This window comes from Balaenoptera acutorostrata, chromosome 3, assembly GCF_949987535.1.
Source record: "Balaenoptera acutorostrata chromosome 3, mBalAcu1.1, whole genome shotgun sequence".
In the NCBI taxonomy this organism is placed as follows: Eukaryota; Metazoa; Chordata; class Mammalia; order Artiodactyla; family Balaenopteridae; genus Balaenoptera; species Balaenoptera acutorostrata.
The window spans coordinates 68,467,698-68,483,359 of NC_080066.1; the positions used below are offsets into that span (position 1 = coordinate 68,467,698).

Consider the following 15,662-nt stretch of genomic DNA (forward strand, 5'->3'; position numbering starts at 1 on the left):
TGTGAGACAAGAATTCTAGGCATGCCCCAGAGGGACCTCTCCATACAAGAGAAGGGTCTGGAGTTTAGCCTAAGATGTTCTCACCTGGAGAAAAGAAGGGAGCAAGCACCTGGTGGGGAACATGGCAGTGGGAAGGGGTACAAAGAGCTAGAGGGCCTTGTTCTTCTATATGGTCACAATAATCAAAGCAACGCGGTGGGCAAGGCCGTAAATGTCATTAGGATCAGCGTAACAGACGAGGCATGGAGTACGTCCTGGTATGTGAAGAACTAAAGGACACGTGGACGACTGACAAGCAATTGATGGGTTCATCAACAAATGCAGCTGGGAAATGGGCTGCCTGGAGAGAAACCATGTTCGACTCTGACCTTGGACAATCTGCCATAATAAGTGATGATTAAAGAGCTGCCCAGTTGGGCTCAGAATTGGGGGTCCCGTGAGACAGAGGCACACATGAGACAGATCATCTTGTGCATTCACCTGCTCCCCTGGGCCCAGGTGGGAGGAAGCCTCAGTCAAGGACCCAGCTCCACCCACCTTCCTTGGCATCCCCGGAGAAGGAGTTTACGAAGGCCAAACTCTCAATGACCTTAGCATTTCTTTCAAGCCCAGGACTGTGAATTGATCTACAGCAGAAACTCCAGGAGTGTCTTTTTCAAATTCATGTTTAGCTGAAGTACTTTTCTGCACCCAAGTCCTGTAGGAATCCACCCTGCTGCTTCCCTTCTCCTGATATACTTCTTGTTTGTATCACTCGTGCTAGACAATGGGTGGTCTTGGGGATCTGTCCCATTCTTCCAAGTACTAGTGTAGTGGAAACTCAAGTGTTAGACCAGGAATGGACCCTCCAATTTTCCTAACCCCTCTTTTTTTTTTTTTTGCTGCATTGCGTGGCACGTGGGATCTTAGTTCCCCGACCAGGGATCGAACCCGTGCCCTCTGCATTGGAAGCACGGAGTCTTAACCACTGGACCGCCAGGGTAGTCCCTATCCCCTCATTTAATAGATGGAGAAAGTGAAGCCCAGAGAGGAGAAGTGAATTTCTTCCTGTCACACAGCCCGTCAGAGGCAGAGCTGGGCCTGGACCACGCCCTCCCTGTCCCGGTGTCCTACCCACTGGTCTTCCACTGCCTTTTATCATTTCCTCTCCTGCCCTTTTTTCTAAGACTTTCATTGCTTTCCTCTGGCTCTTCTGAGTTTCCTGTGCTGTCCACACTGCCACATGTCTGTCCACTTTGCAGCCTGTCAACTCTGCTCCGTGACAACTCTGGCTGGGTGAGAGAGCGAGGGTGTCCCAGCAGCCTGGCAGCCCCTTGTCTCACGATGGGCCCCAGCCCTCCGCCCAGAAGACACCCTGCCCAGCGCTGAGCCTGGCTGAGGACCGGGAGCACGTGCCTCCTCTGGCTCTGGGCTCAGAAGATCCACATCCCTGTGTCTTCTCTGTTAAACCCGCTAAATGACCTTGAGCATATCACAGTCTGGACCTGACTGCTCTTCTGGAAAACGGGAACAGTTAGAACATACCACCTAGAGCTGGGAAGATCAAAGGAGTCAAATACGTGGAACAGTGCTTTGTAAACTGCGAAGCACCATTCCAGTGTGAAACACTGGTGTCCTTCAGACCCCTACACAGGGCTGGACGTACAGCAGATGCCTACTGAATAACTGTGGAACAGTGGTTCTCAACTGGGGGCGATTCTGACACCCCAGGGGCCACTGGGTGATGCCTGGAGACATTTTTGTTTATCACAACTGGGTTCGGGGTGCTGTGGCATCTGACTGGGAGGCCAGGGATGCTGTTAAACGGCTTACAGGGCACAGGACAGCCCTCACAGCAAAGAGTTATCCAGCGCCGTACGTCAACAGTGCCGAGGTTCAGAAGCCTTGCTGTAGGTGGATGAAAGTGTGAAATTGTATCTGTAGACACACATGTGATTTGCTGTTCCACTAAAGCAAAGGAGCTGTGGCCGGGGAGCTGACCATCAAGATACCATGGTGACCAAGAGCAGGAACCTCCCAGGTTAAATGAGCCGGCCGTGCCCGGGTCTGATTAGTTGAAAACATTTTATTTCAATTCTATCCTCAGGAGGCAGCATAAATAATCACAGAAGACCACAAAGGTCAGTGGGGAAGAAAAAAAAGCTTCAGAAGTGTGGGGAAGAGGAGATGTGAGCTTACACAGTCTAGCTGCGGGGTCTGGGGGGTGAGGAGACCCTGCTTTAGCTGGCCGAGAGGGTGGAAAAGCCCGAGGGGTCGGGGGGCTTTCCCTGCCCAGGTCACTGGGGGGGCTTAGGGAGCCCCGCCTCCGTGGATGGATGCTCTGCAGGGCGGCCGTGGAACAAGCAGTGTGAAGCACAAAGCATCTAGTAGGTCCTAGCTAATGAGAGAGAAGAGTGGACACCCATTTCTTGATGCCCGGGCCAGATCTCACCCCTAAACTGTGACTTTTCTAAGAACAGTGTTCATGGACTCCATAGGTAGTGACAAATGAAGGGAGAAAAAGAGGAAAAAAAGAAAATTGTAGAAGACCAAGTGAAATGTGGCATCTCCCAGGGTCCTGTGACCTTGGGCTGCTTTTCAGTTTATCTGCAAAGTGGGGAGAATGCTCCCTTCCTCTGGGAGCCGAGGTGAGGCTCACATGGGATCCCAAGTGTCGAAGGGCTGTGTAAACTTTAAAGTGCTACACCCACGTGAGGGGCTGTGGTCATCCTACAACTGTAAGGCTGACCGTGACTGAGAGAGCAGGGCCGAGACATGCAGGCGGAGCAGCCCTAGGAGCCATCAGGCCCCTGCTCGGCCGCCCCAGGGCCAGCTCCACCCTTCTCAGCCTCAGCCTCCAGGAGGAAAAGGCCTCATCTCAGAGGGCGTCCCCTGGGGGGTGGGAGCAGAGGGTGGGGGCCAGGAGGACGTGGGGGCACCGAGTGTGAGGAGCCTCGACCGGGCAGTGAGACACATTGGCACTACTGGTGTTGGGAGGCTCCCAGTCCTCTTCCTCCACGGAGACTTGGGCCCTGGTGATGCCCCCGTGGGATTGGCATCTTGATGCAGTGGGAAGGGCCCGGGCCTGCGGTCTGCACACCACTGGTCCTGGTCCCGGGTCCACTGTTCATCTGCTGGGTGACTTAGTGAAGTCACTACCCGACTGCAACCCTCAGTTCTGTCACTTGGAAAATGGAGACACGATTCCCTACCCTGCCTGCTTCACAAAGTCAATGGGAGAAGGGTGTTGCCAGAGCTTTGAAGAGCATCAGGGGAAAGCAAGGGGGCATTCTGGCCTTGGCGAGCGATCCTCTTAATTCCCTGAAGATAAGAGAGAGGGGGCAAGAGCCAGGAAGGAGTTGGGCTGCTCGCAACCCTTGTCAGGTGAGTGGGCTTCCAGGGCTGCCGGGGGAGAGGGAGGTGGTGGATGGGAGGGAGAACAGCAGACGCTGGCAATCCAGCCCTTACTGTGCGTCCATCAGGGCCACTGTGAGCCCCAGCAGGGAGCACGGAGATGTCCTGGCAGCCCCCTTTGCAGGGGAAAAGTTCAACCTCTAAGTCTCCTGGGGTCCTGGCTTCCCCCTCAGCTCCCTGGTCCATTGAGGGCACCCCTCGGGGGGTCCGAGGTCTTTGCCAGCCAAGGGGAATCCGAGGCTCCTGGGGTGGCAGGGGAAGGGGCTGCCAGCCTGGGTCTCCGGGAGAGGCTGGGGGCTTTTGTTAGCATGAAGTCGAGAGGTCAAAGGTCAGCTTCCAGTTCTTGAGGTGGCAGGTGGGGTCCTCAGGCGCTCCCCCAGCTCCAGTCCTGGCTCTGTCTCTGGGGTCACCGGAGAAGGGGAAGTTAAGGGACGAGTAGAAACAACGGAGAGTTCAGCTTAGAAAGCAGCTCAGCCGGGGAGCTAACAGTTCTTGGGGCTGTTGCGCAAGTTTTTCAGTTCCAGCTGTAGCTGCCGAATGCGGATGTCCTTCTGGGCCAGCTCCTCTTTCAACCTCCGAATCTCATCCTGCTGCCGGAAGAACATCCGCAGGAGCTGGGGTGGGTGAGAGAGGGGGCCGGTGAGCCGAAGAGAGCAGGTGAGAAGGTGGCATTTCGAGGGGGCATCCAGACCCCCAACTCCACCCCCATGCCCCTTGCAGCCGCTGTCCTCCTGGCCCAGGCCTCCCACCCCTCCCCCGTTCCGGTGTCCCAGGTGACTTAGGTCACTGCCGCTCTCCTTTCTCCAGATTCAGCTCATGGCTCCCACCCACGTCCACCCCCAGTCCGCACCGTGAGGCAGAGAAGAAAAGCTCTGACATATGCAGACCCGCCTCGGGCACTGATCCAGGGTCACTGAGGAAGGGATGAGTCCACACAGGCCAGTTTTCCAAATAACCCAAGCTCACCCTTTTAGGGCTTCAAACCGAATACTTCATTTACCTACCACTCGGAATAGAAAGCTTTCTAAAATGTTTTGCATCCTTCTCTTCTTAATGAAGCTCGGGATACAGAATGGAATCCAGCTTTTTTTCCTGCTGACAGGGGACTAGCACAGCGCACCAAAATCTGCACCAGCCATCGCTGGAGTGGCCATGAGCAAAGCATGGGAATCTGACAGACCCTCACTTAGATGGCTCCCTGGATTAGCCGGCCTCTCCATTTCTTCCATAAAACAGACTGACTGACGCCCGCAAAACACAGCCTCCACAGGTTCCCGGAGGACCCCACACACTTGAGCTGAAAGTTACCAACAAGCAGTCGTGCTGGTCCTCAAACTGCCCAGTGTGAGTTGCATCTGTTTTTGTATAATGATTGCATAGTTTAATTAAATATGACATAAACTGATGCAATAGGAATACAAAAAGAGAGCTGCTGTTTCTATAAAAACTAAGTTGAATGCATTCGAGAACCTTGAAGAAGGGGGTGCTAAGAAAGTTGTTACTGAATTAGGTGTGGATGATATACACATAAAAGATTGGGGAATATTCTATATCTTGATTGTATGGTAGTGGTTACACAGCTGTAGGCATATGTCAAAACTCATGGAACTGTACACTACAAAGAATGAATTTTACCGTAGGTCAATTACACCTCAATAAACCTGTCTTAAAAAAAAACCCCGGGGGACTTCCCTGGTGGTCCAGTGGCTAAGACTCCACGCTCCCAATGCAGGGGGCCTGGGTTCAATCCCTGGTCAGGGAACTAGATCCCACACACCACAACTAAGAGTTCACATGCCGCAGCGAAGATCCCACATGCCATAACCAAGACCCGGAGCAGCCAAATAAATAAATAAATATTAAAAAAAAAAAAAAAAACTGGAGAAAACTTTGAAAAAACAAGGGCTTTGTTTTCAGATTGATTTTAAGTTCCACCTAAAAGAAACTGAAACTGGAAACTGGAGTTAAAGTGTGATTTATTTGACAAAGACATAGCAGATCCCAACTGGGACGTCCTCAAAGAAAAGGTCTTGGTCCTACATCAAAACGTGTGGAATGAATGTATACGTTTTATATTTTAAATGAAAATAAATTGTTTAAAGAATATATATATATCATTTTTGTGATTCTCTCCTTTAACTGACTTTTTCTTTTTATTAACCAACAAACCAGTCCTGGTTACATCTGTTCAGAGGGTTGCTATGGTGTTTGCCCTGCACTAAGTGATTCTACACACTCCTGTGCCTTCCAAGTTCTCAAAGTTTCTCTGTATAATTTTTTGGATCCGCTTTTGTTTAAAAAACAGATTTACTGAAGTGTAGTTCATGTACCATAAATTTCACTCATTTTAAGTCAATTCAGTGAGTTTTAGTAAAATTACAGAGCCGTACAATGATGTCTTCTCCCCTGTGTCAAGCTACCTGTTGTCTCTTCACACTTAGACCAATGTGTCTACTGTTCACAGCCCCATTATCTCATTGGTTGCTTCCAGTCTTCTGTGATGATTAAAATTGCGGGCAAAACCAGAGTAACAGGCTCTGAGCAAATTTTTTTTCCCAACAAGCAAAGTATCCAGGCTGTAGTGTAGAGAGATTGTGGCATCTGTGTTGTCTGCTCAGAGACCCTTTAAAATATTTCTCCAGGTCCTCCATTCTGATTGATATAGACAAGTCCATAGCTAAAGGTTACTCACTGTAACTGCTATTCACCCTGCCTTCTCCACATCCAGTACTAGAACCAACTTCAGGTTCTCGTTATGGCCCTGGGCTATCGCAGCAATTCAACTATGTCTACCTTTTCAAGGTACTTAAAGAAAAAAAAAATTTTTCTTTAAATGGAAAACAAAAACAAGTACCCATCATCCAACTTCAGCAAATAACATGTGACCACTCTTCTTTTTTTTTACTTTTTGGCCGTTTCACATTGCATGCGGGATCTTAGTTCCCTGACCAGGAATCGAACCTGCACCCCCTGCACTGGAAGCACAGAGTCTTAACTGCTGGACCACCAGGGAAGTCCCCATGTGACCACTCTTGCTTCGGCTTTACTCTTACCTACTTCCCCTGTACCACCCTCCTCGTGATTATTTTGAAGCAAATCCCATTGATCACATGGTCTCATCCAGCCTTAGAAGTCTGAACATCCCTCTGTAATGGCACATAAACATATTTTATAGCAATTATCAATTTACCTGCCAATTTCACCTTTAAGACTGTGAGGTCCCAGAGGTTAGGAATGGTCTTACTTTTATGAATAACAGCGATAATTATAAGTTGGTGTGACAAGAGAGCCTGTAAGATGGCCCCATGTTATCCTCTCCTTTCATGGGTAGACGGGACCTAGTAACTTGCTTCAAATGAATAGAATATGGCAGACATGATGGTATGTCATTTGCAAGGGGAGTTGACAAAAAGACTGTGGCTTCCATCTTGGACACCCTCTCTTCCTCACTGCCATGCTGTGAGCAGCCCTGTGGAGAGGTCCATATGGCAAGGACCTGAGGAAGGCACCTGGCCGACAGCCCTTGAGGGACTGAGATCCTTAGTCCAATGACCTGTGAGGAAATAAGTCTTGCCAGCAACCAAGTGAGTGAACCTGGAAGCAGATCCTTCCACAGGTGAGTCTTCAGATGTGACTGCAGCCCTGGCTGACGGTTCACACCCTCATGAGAGACCTCGAGCCGCGGGCACCCACAGATACTAAGAGATAATAAATGTTTGGGGTTTAAGTCCCTAAGTCTTGGGGTAATTTGTTACATGGTAATCGAGAGTTAATACAGTTAGCCTTTTTATGCATTTAATGTGAGCAGGAAGAGTGCTAAATACTTAGCAATGGCCTCTCTTTTTTTTTTTTTTTTAAAGTATTTATTTATTTATTTATGGCTGTGTTGGGTCCTCGTTTCTGTGTGAGGGCTTTCTCTAGTTGTGGCAAGCGGGGGCCACTCTTCATCGCGGTGCGCGGGCCTCTCACCACCGCGGTCTCACTTGTTGCGGACCACAGGCTCCAGACGCGCAGGCTCAGTAACTGTGGCTCACGGGCCCAGCTGCTCTGCGGCATGTGGGATCTTCCCAGACCAGGGCTCGAACCCGTGTCCCCTGCATTGGCAGGCAGATTCTCAACCACTGCGCCACCAGGGAAGCCCAGCAATGGTCTCTTTAATGCTCACAGCATTTCATATCCCCATTTTACCATGAGGAAATGGACTTAGGAAAGTCAGGAAACATGTTCAGGCACAGCCAGGAAATGAGAGAGCCAGGATCCAAATGCAGGTGGGTCCCTGCAGCCATCTCCACTGCAGCTGCATCAAGCCCAGTGCCTGGCACACGGTGGGCATTCCGTGTATCCTGGCTGAGCTGAACTACGCTGGTGCCAGGGACCGAGGGTGTGGCTGGAAGGAGAGGCCTCTGGGGGGCGTGGACAAGGCCCAGCTCCGGTTACCCCTGATGAGCTGCTCCCTTTCCAAATGGTACAAAGAGTACTTTCATCAACACACAGCCTCTTCCACAAAAACAGGAAATCATCAGACCCCGCTGCTGCTGCCATGCCAGGGAGGAAAGCAGTGCTGTAATGCATGAGGCTGGCTTTTCCCATGAGCCAGGAATTTATAACTCCAGATAACAGCGACATTCTGAAATGGATTCACGAGGGGACACGTAACTCTGGGTTCGCGGGTTTGAGGGGCATCAATATCCCTACCATAGCCCAGCCTCTAGTTATTGGGGTCAGAGGCAATGGAAGCCAACAGCAGGCTACTTATGGTATTTGTCAGAGAAAGAAAAATGCCTCAGAACGGAGCTAGCTTAAAGGCCTGAAGCCCATAATTGAAATGCAAAGGTCTCGCTCTGCCAGGATGTGTGGCAGCAATAACTTATATTCCTTACCTCATTCTCTGTCCTGGGTGGGACATTTTCTAATAAATCTATTCCGTTGACCACAACGCTCTTCTTTTCTTTGATGGGAGCCTTGAATACCATTTTGGGGGACTTCTTATAGCCTTCTTTCAAAGACATCAGCACAGGATCTAAGAAAGGCAAGGGACGTGTTCTCACTGACAATTCCATGGACTGTCAAGCGATGGTGGCTCTCACTTAACACCACGCCCGACAGTCGGCTGAGTGTGAGGGCAAGTTCAATGAGGAGGATATGCAAGGGGAAGGGGGTGGGCTAGACCGAATGCCGAGGTTGCAGTCTCCTAGCCTCTTCTGGGAAGCCCACCCTTTGCGGTACCTCGGTTGATGCCTCCCAGCCACTCATCGGGGGTCAGAGCTGGCTCTGTGCCCGGCGTCATGGGGTAAATGTCTTCCTGGTAGGAATCCGACTGCAGCGGGGGAAGCAGAAGAGTGGACAGATGGGGGGCTGCTGAGAAAGCCCCTGCTCTCCAGTCAGATTCTCCTCTTTGCTGACATCCAACCGCATACCTGCTGCCCTGCCTCCAGCCTTTGTACTCACCTTGCCTTCCGTAGCCAGCCAAACTGTCCTCACCTTGGAGCGGCCCTCATCCCCCACCCCAATCCACAGGAAAAGGGCTCCTTCTTCCGGGCTCCGCCAGGCTTACAGTCAGTGGCGAGAAAGCTAGGCTTCAATGCCAGGGGCCCTTTGGAGGAAGCCCAGCCCCACTCACCCTCCGGGGCACGATCATGGAGATAGGCTCAATCAGGCCCTTGAGAGTCACCAGCTTGTAGAATCGGAACACCTCGCAGGCAGACACATCCAGCCCGTGCTTGGGCATAACCCCTGTGGACAGGCATACATACGGCTACATGGGGTCCCGGGAATCCCCCCTCAGCGCCCCTCCTTCCTGATGACCTTGGCCAGGGGAAAGGCACAGGTGGAGGGCACTAGGTTTGGAGGCAATGACCCATACAGTAGACAGGAGGGGGCTGGGGGCTTCCTGAGTCAGGCTCTGTCTCTGGGTGGTAACTTCTCAAATAAGCCCCGTGGGCCGGACCTGCCTCACCAAGGGGCACGCTATAGATGTGGGGCCTTTGAGAACTGGAAGGGGTTGCAGAACTATTTGAATCTAATCCATTCTTTTTACAGATGAGACTCTTGAGGGTCAGAGGGGAAGGGGTTTCTGCCCGAGGGCACACAGTGTTGTCACTGTATAAGCCACAGAGACCATCACCTTCTGAAATGAACTGGTTTCCCGAAGCCTCTGTGCCCCCCAGTCTTCAGAGAGAAAGAAGGAGGGAGAAAGCTTTCCCCATGCACCCCGGAGGTTTAAACGCAGCCCAAGACTGCCGTTCCGTCATGTGTCTTATAGGATCGACAGGGGTGCGTGTGTGCATGTATGTCTGAGTGGGCACCAGATACAACATCCCTAACAGCTGCATCAGCTGAACACCGGCTGGGGCAGCAGTGCAGTGTGGGGTTAGGAACACAAGCTTTGGGGTGGGACAGAATCCTGGGTCTGAATCCCGACTCTCTCCTCTTTCTGGCCGGGAGTCCTTGGGCAAATCACTGCTCTCTGAGCTCCAGCTTCCCTGGTTGCCTAGAGGAGTCCAGTAGCGGCCCCTCATGAGATGGTCGGGGGACTGAGTGCAAAGATGCTTGTTAAGTGCCCGGCAGTGATGAGCACAGATAACATTAGTTTCTTTCTCCATGATGTGAATGTGAGTTAAGGGTCTACCTCTCCTCGGCTGGAACAGAAGGCCGCTCTTCCAGAGAAGGGAATTCCAGGAGCTGGAGGGAAGTGGCATCATGGTACCAAGTGAAGCCAGCAGACTTGGGTTTGAATCCTGGCTCTGCCACTTAGGAGCTATGTGACCTGCCCGGGGTGAGTGACAAAGCCACTTGGAACCTACAAAAAGTGCCTGGCTCGTGGCAAATGCTCAACAGTGGCCACAGGTGAGGAGGACAAGGAGAAATAGCTATCCTCAGTCCCCCCTCCCTCCTCTCCTCCCCACGTCCTGCTGACCCAACTTTCTAAACATCTCCTGGATCCATCCTCATCTCCTCACCCCCACGCCATCCCCCTAGTTACCATCCTCTCTTGCCTAGAAGTCCACCATGGCCTCCTAACTGGTCTCTCTGCCTCCCTCCTGCCCTTTCAAGATCCATTCTCCCTACAGAAGCCAGAGCAATCTTAAACCAACCTTTCAGATCACATCACACTGTCCCACTCCCACCTACCCATCCACCCAAGAAAAAGAAAATTCTACGAGTTCCTGGTGAAACCCCAACTCCTTCCCCTGGGTGATGGTTAATGTCAGTGGGCTCAGTAAAGGAGATGGCCCTCCCCAATGTGGGTGGGCATCTTCCAATCCATCACAGGACTGAATAGAACAAAGGCCAGAGGAAGGAGGAATTTGCCCTTTTTTCCCTGCCTCGCTGCTTGAGCTGGGACATCTCGTCTCATCCCCTGCCCTTGGACTAGGATTCACACCATCAGCTCCCTCGGGTCTCAGGCCTTCAGACTTGAGCTGGATTACACCACCGGCTTTCCTGGGCCTCCAACTTGCAGAGGGAAGATCGTGAGACTTCTCAGCCTCCATAATCATGTGAACCAAATCCTTGCAATTCCCCTTTTATAAATATACTTGGTTGTTTCTCTGGAGAACTCTAATATACCCTGTCTAATGCATCCCATGGGATCTGGCCCCTGCACACCTCTCCAGCTTAATCCCCTAACACTTACCCATCTTCTGCATGTTTATGCTTAGCCACACTGACCTCCCTTCTGCTGCTAGAACATGCCAGGCTCTTTCTGGCCTCAGGGCCTTTGCACTAACTGTTCTTTCTGCTGGCACTACTCTTCCCCTTTCCTGCCTTTCGGATCTCAGTTTAAAATGTCACCTCCACAGCAAGGCTTCCCCCCGACCACCTGGTCTAAAACAGCCCCCGTCACTCTCTGTTCTATTACCCCATTTGATTCTCTTCTTAGAACTTACTACCATCCAATATTTTCCTCACTTATTTGTTTACTGTCTGTCTGTCCCTCAGTGGGATGTGAGTGAGGCTGTGTTCTGCTTTATTTATCACTTTTTACCCCTGGACTCGTCCAGGGTCTGGCACAGTCCCGGGTCTGGCACACAGCTGGTACCCAGTACATGTTTGTTGAATGAATACATGCAGTCATTCAACAAATGACATTCAACTACATCACCATGAATGACCATGGTGATGGTCTCTGTGGCTGATACAGTGACAACACTGTGTGACCTCGGGCAAAAGCCCCTTCCCCTCTGACCCTCAATAGTCTCATCTGTAAAAAGAATGGATTAGCTTCAAATAGTTCTGCAGCCCCTTCCAGTTCTCAGAGGCCCCAAATCTATAGTAGGAGCAGGAGGAGCCAGGTACTCTGCCAGGTGTTCTGTATACATGATCTCTAAGCTTTACAACAGCCCTTCAAGGTAGGTTTAATTATCCCCATTTTACAGACAAGGAAACTGAGACTCAGAGGGGTTAAGGACACAGTTGAATCAGAATATAAACCTAGCTTGGACTCCAAAGTCCAGGCTGCTTGTTATACTATTTGATGATGGGGTGACAGTGAGGGAGGTGGGGATGACAGAGCCCTAGGGAAGGGTGAAGTCAGTGGAATGGTCATTTGGACCTCAGGCATATCTCTGGGCCTCGATTTTGCTGTTGGTCCCTGAGAGGGGTCCTTGGGCCCCTCCAGCCCTGATGTCTCTGAAGCTGGCCCTCAGGCCATGTCCATAATCCCAGATCCTCAGAGGGACAAAGCCAGACTCAGATTCTAAGGAGAGGAGGGAACAGAGCCCCTGAAGAGATTTCTTCCCCTGGGTGATCTGGACCCCAAATGCGGGACTGCTGAATCGGATGCACGGCCAGTGTGAGTCACTGGGCATGAAGATTTCATTGTAAGGCTGTAGCGGTGGGAGAGTGTGGGGCGTGAAGGACGGACTCACTACACTCCTCAATCCTGGAGCCCTCTATGGGATTTGCCTGAGAACCTGGGGATGCAGTGAGGGGGACACCCTGGAATTCCTCCTGTCTTCTCAGGCAGGGACAGAGCTGCTCTGGGGGACTGAGGGTCCTGACTTCCCAGAGGCTTCAGGAAGGGACCTGCTCCTGGACCCCGTTCTGACCTTTAGTTACTGAACCTCCTCCCACCATGTCAGAACAACGACGGGCTTCGGCCTCCCCATCTGCAAATGGGAATGAAGGTACCGCCGCGCACACCCCTGCAGGCTGCTGATGGCTAGAGATGGCGGGAAACACCAAGCACCACGGGCTGACGGAGCCGGTCTTCAGGCTGGCTGAAGGAGGGCAGGCTGACCTTCACAGGGCAGCACCCAGAGGTTCTATTCTGACCTGCCCATGAACCGTGGCCTTCTGAGTCTGACTTTTCATTTTGAGGGCAGGGTGACCCAAGAGCCAAATTCCAGTCTCTCCTTCTACAGCCTAACAACCGCGAGAGCCCCCGGACCCCCTTACCGAGGCCTTTCTGCGGGGCTGGGGAGCGGAACTCCATGAGGTAACTCAGGTAGGGCTTCTCGGTGCTGATCTCGTAGTACCTGATGTTTCCATCTCCCTAGGGGCCGGGTGTGGGGAGAGAGGTGAGGAAGGAAGAGAGGAAGGGGTGGGCTCAGCAGGTCCTGGTCCAGCGGGCTGCTGAAAAGAGCCTCTGCCATGACTCCGAGGTGGTCAAAAGACCAGGGAGGCCTGGCCTCTAGGCCCCCAGTGGGGCTGCCGTAGGGGACTTGTGGGGGTGGTGGGGTAGAGGTCGGGTGCTGTGTGTGTGTGTGCACGGTCACGGGCCTATAGACAGACTTTCTAACAAGATCTCCTGGCAGGTGCCTCCAATCCCATCATTAGGGATGATTCACGTCAGGCTCTGATCCTTATTCCCAAGTAAAACCCCACTCCAATCCACCCCTGAAGGAATTCTCAGTCACTGACACCTCAGCAGAATGAGTGTCCGACTTGAGGGTGGGTTTTGATGGAGGAGGGTAAGACCCATGTTGGGTCAGGGGAAGGGCAGAGAGGTCAGGCTCTTCTTGGGAGGTAGGGCAGGAGTGGGGGCCCAGTGGGGGCAGGGGTCTCCCCCAGGCTGTCCCTGTCCCTCCCCCACCCTCTCCTACCTTTCCAGCCAGGTAGAGCATGTGTGTGTCAGCGTCGTAGAAGGGGAACAGGAGGCCGGAGAGCCCATCGATTTCCTCCTCGATCAGGGGCATGGACAGGTCCTCCTGCGGGCCGGGGGCCGGTATCAGCCCGTATCCAGGCAGGATGGCACTTCGCCTTCCCCAATCCCAGCAAAGCCCCCGGAGTAACAACGCTTTGATGTTGCCCCACCCGCTCCGGCCTCCCTGCGGCTGACCTGGTCCCAGAGGGCGATCTGTCTCGTGTTCCACCTGGAGACCCCCGTCGTGAGAAGCCGCTTCATGTTTCCCAGGAAGACCACCCGGTTCACTCTGTGGTTTTTGCAGTTTGCCTCCTGGCAGGGACAGAGAGCTGGTGAGCCAGGCCCTAGACACTAGGGTACTGGACTGGGCTGCCTGGTGGCTCCCAAACATACGTCCATGTCCTAATCCCCGGAACCTCTGGGTCATCCACAGGGGCCCTAAATGCCATCGCAAGGGTCCTTATTTAGAAGAGAGAGGCAAAGGGAGATTCCACAGACGCAGAAAGGAGAAGGCAGTGTGACCACGGAGGCAGAGGTTGGAGAGGTGAGGCCACAAGCCAAGGAAGCCACCAGAAGCCGGAAGAGACCAGGAAGGGTTCTCCCCTAGAGCCACCGGAGGGAGCCGGACTTCCGGCCTCCAGAACTGTGAGAGGATCAATTTCTGTTGTTGTAAGGCACCCCGCTTGTGGTAGTTTGTCACAGCAGCCGCAGGAAACGACTACAGGTGCTGTGGAGAAATGGAGGCCGGGGACCAAGAAACCAGGCCTCGCTGCCAGGTCCCAGAGCAGATGGGGGATGGGGAAGGAGGGAACTAACTGGACCAAGTCCCAGGCAGGGCCTGAGCTGGGCTGGGTGCCAGGTGCTCTCAACAAGGCATCTCTGAACTGTCACAAGGACAGTTCTACTGCAAGGACTCTCTGAGGATGGGGCGCTCGAGGCTCAGGAGGCCGGGGACTCAGGCCGGTTCACTGCGGGGTGACTCACTTCACCGGGGGCTCCTTCTAACTGGGCCATCCTCTGCCTTCTCTCCTGCCTCTGGACCCATGACACCTCCTTTTCCTCCTAACACATGGCGGCCCTTTGCCAGGATGAGTCAGCGTGAGGCAGGAGCCAGAGGCTGGTGGAGCAGTGCAGAGACTCAGGCTGGCGTCACTTGCTCTGGATTTTAGTTCCAAGTTCTGCCGAAGAAGTGTAACCCTGGAGGAGTCCCTCACCCTCTCTGGGCACGTGTCCACAGCTGTGAGAAGGAGGTTGGGGTCTCTGCTCTCTTACATCTTTTCTGCTTGGCATGGGCTCTGGGGTCCAACTGTCCGGGTTTGAATTCTAGCTCCTCCTGTAACTGTGAGATTCAGGTCAGCCCCTCTCCAAGGGGCAGCGTTTCCATGTGGGAAATGGGAAGAGTAACAGTACCCACCTCAGAGGATTAAATGAAGGGACGATGGGGAGCCCCTGGCATGGTGCATGCCACACAATGAGCTCTGAGTAAATGGTGGCTAATACTAATGACACTAATAACTATGGTGATTATTGTTTGTAGTAGTAGTAGTAGATGACATTCTGGTCCTGCCATATTGGCTTTTTCCAAGATAAACGCAACCAGGTCACGCACCAATCTTTCTCGTGTTAGGAGGTAAACCTCAGATTTCATCCAAATTTTCCATCCCATCTAGCGCCATGACTGGCACGCAGTAGGTGCTCAAGAAATGTAAATTTCTTACTCCCAAATGACATCTAATCCCTTCCTCAGAGTTAAGACCCAGAGTCAAAGACGAAAACTGGAACTAAGTTCACCATCCACCTCCTCTTTTGGAGCTGTCCCTGGGACTGGCACCCCGAGCCCCTCTCTCCAGGCTCGTCCCATGCAGGTGGCTGGGCAGTGAGTCCAAAGTCCCCTCCTCCTGTGCCTATGATGGTCAACACCCAGGGAATCATGCGCTGAAGGGGGTTACCAGTTTGGCCCCCAGAGCAGGCAGAAGAATCCCATCTGGGGAGGGGATGGAGTCTGTGAGAAGGCTACTGAGGTCCCTCCGCTTCCAGAACAAGGCAGGGCTCCTATGAGCGGAGAAGGGCCCAGAACAGATGGGGTGGTCCCCAGAGGTGCAGGCCAGGTGCTCGGGAGAGGGGAGCTGGCACAGCCTTTCCCTCCAGGGCTGGCTGAAGGCAGAGCCCCGGGTCCCAATAC

The 15,662-nt window shown here is 52.7% G+C and overlaps 1 protein-coding gene across 5 annotated transcripts in view; it reads right to left on the minus strand.

The window, feature by feature from the left end:
• Nucleotides 1-2,047: 2,047 nt before the first annotated feature.
• Nucleotides 2,048-15,662, minus strand: part of CORO2B (coronin 2B) — a 141,173-nt gene continuing 127,558 nt past the window's right edge. For all 5 annotated transcript variants that reach the window (XM_057543721.1, XM_028162721.2, XM_007197804.2 and 2 more), the window contains 7 exons: nucleotides 13,676-13,792; nucleotides 13,440-13,544; nucleotides 12,793-12,889; nucleotides 9,014-9,126; nucleotides 8,620-8,710; nucleotides 8,274-8,413; nucleotides 2,048-4,007 (listed from right to left, as the gene is read on the minus strand). In XM_057543721.1, the coding sequence (XP_057399704.1) occupies nucleotides 3,876-4,007; nucleotides 8,274-8,413; nucleotides 8,620-8,710; nucleotides 9,014-9,126; nucleotides 12,793-12,889; nucleotides 13,440-13,544; nucleotides 13,676-13,792 (795 nt within the window). In that variant the 3' untranslated portion in view covers nucleotides 2,048-3,875. The remainder of the gene's footprint in view (nucleotides 4,008-8,273; nucleotides 8,414-8,619; nucleotides 8,711-9,013; nucleotides 9,127-12,792; nucleotides 12,890-13,439; nucleotides 13,545-13,675; nucleotides 13,793-15,662) is intronic.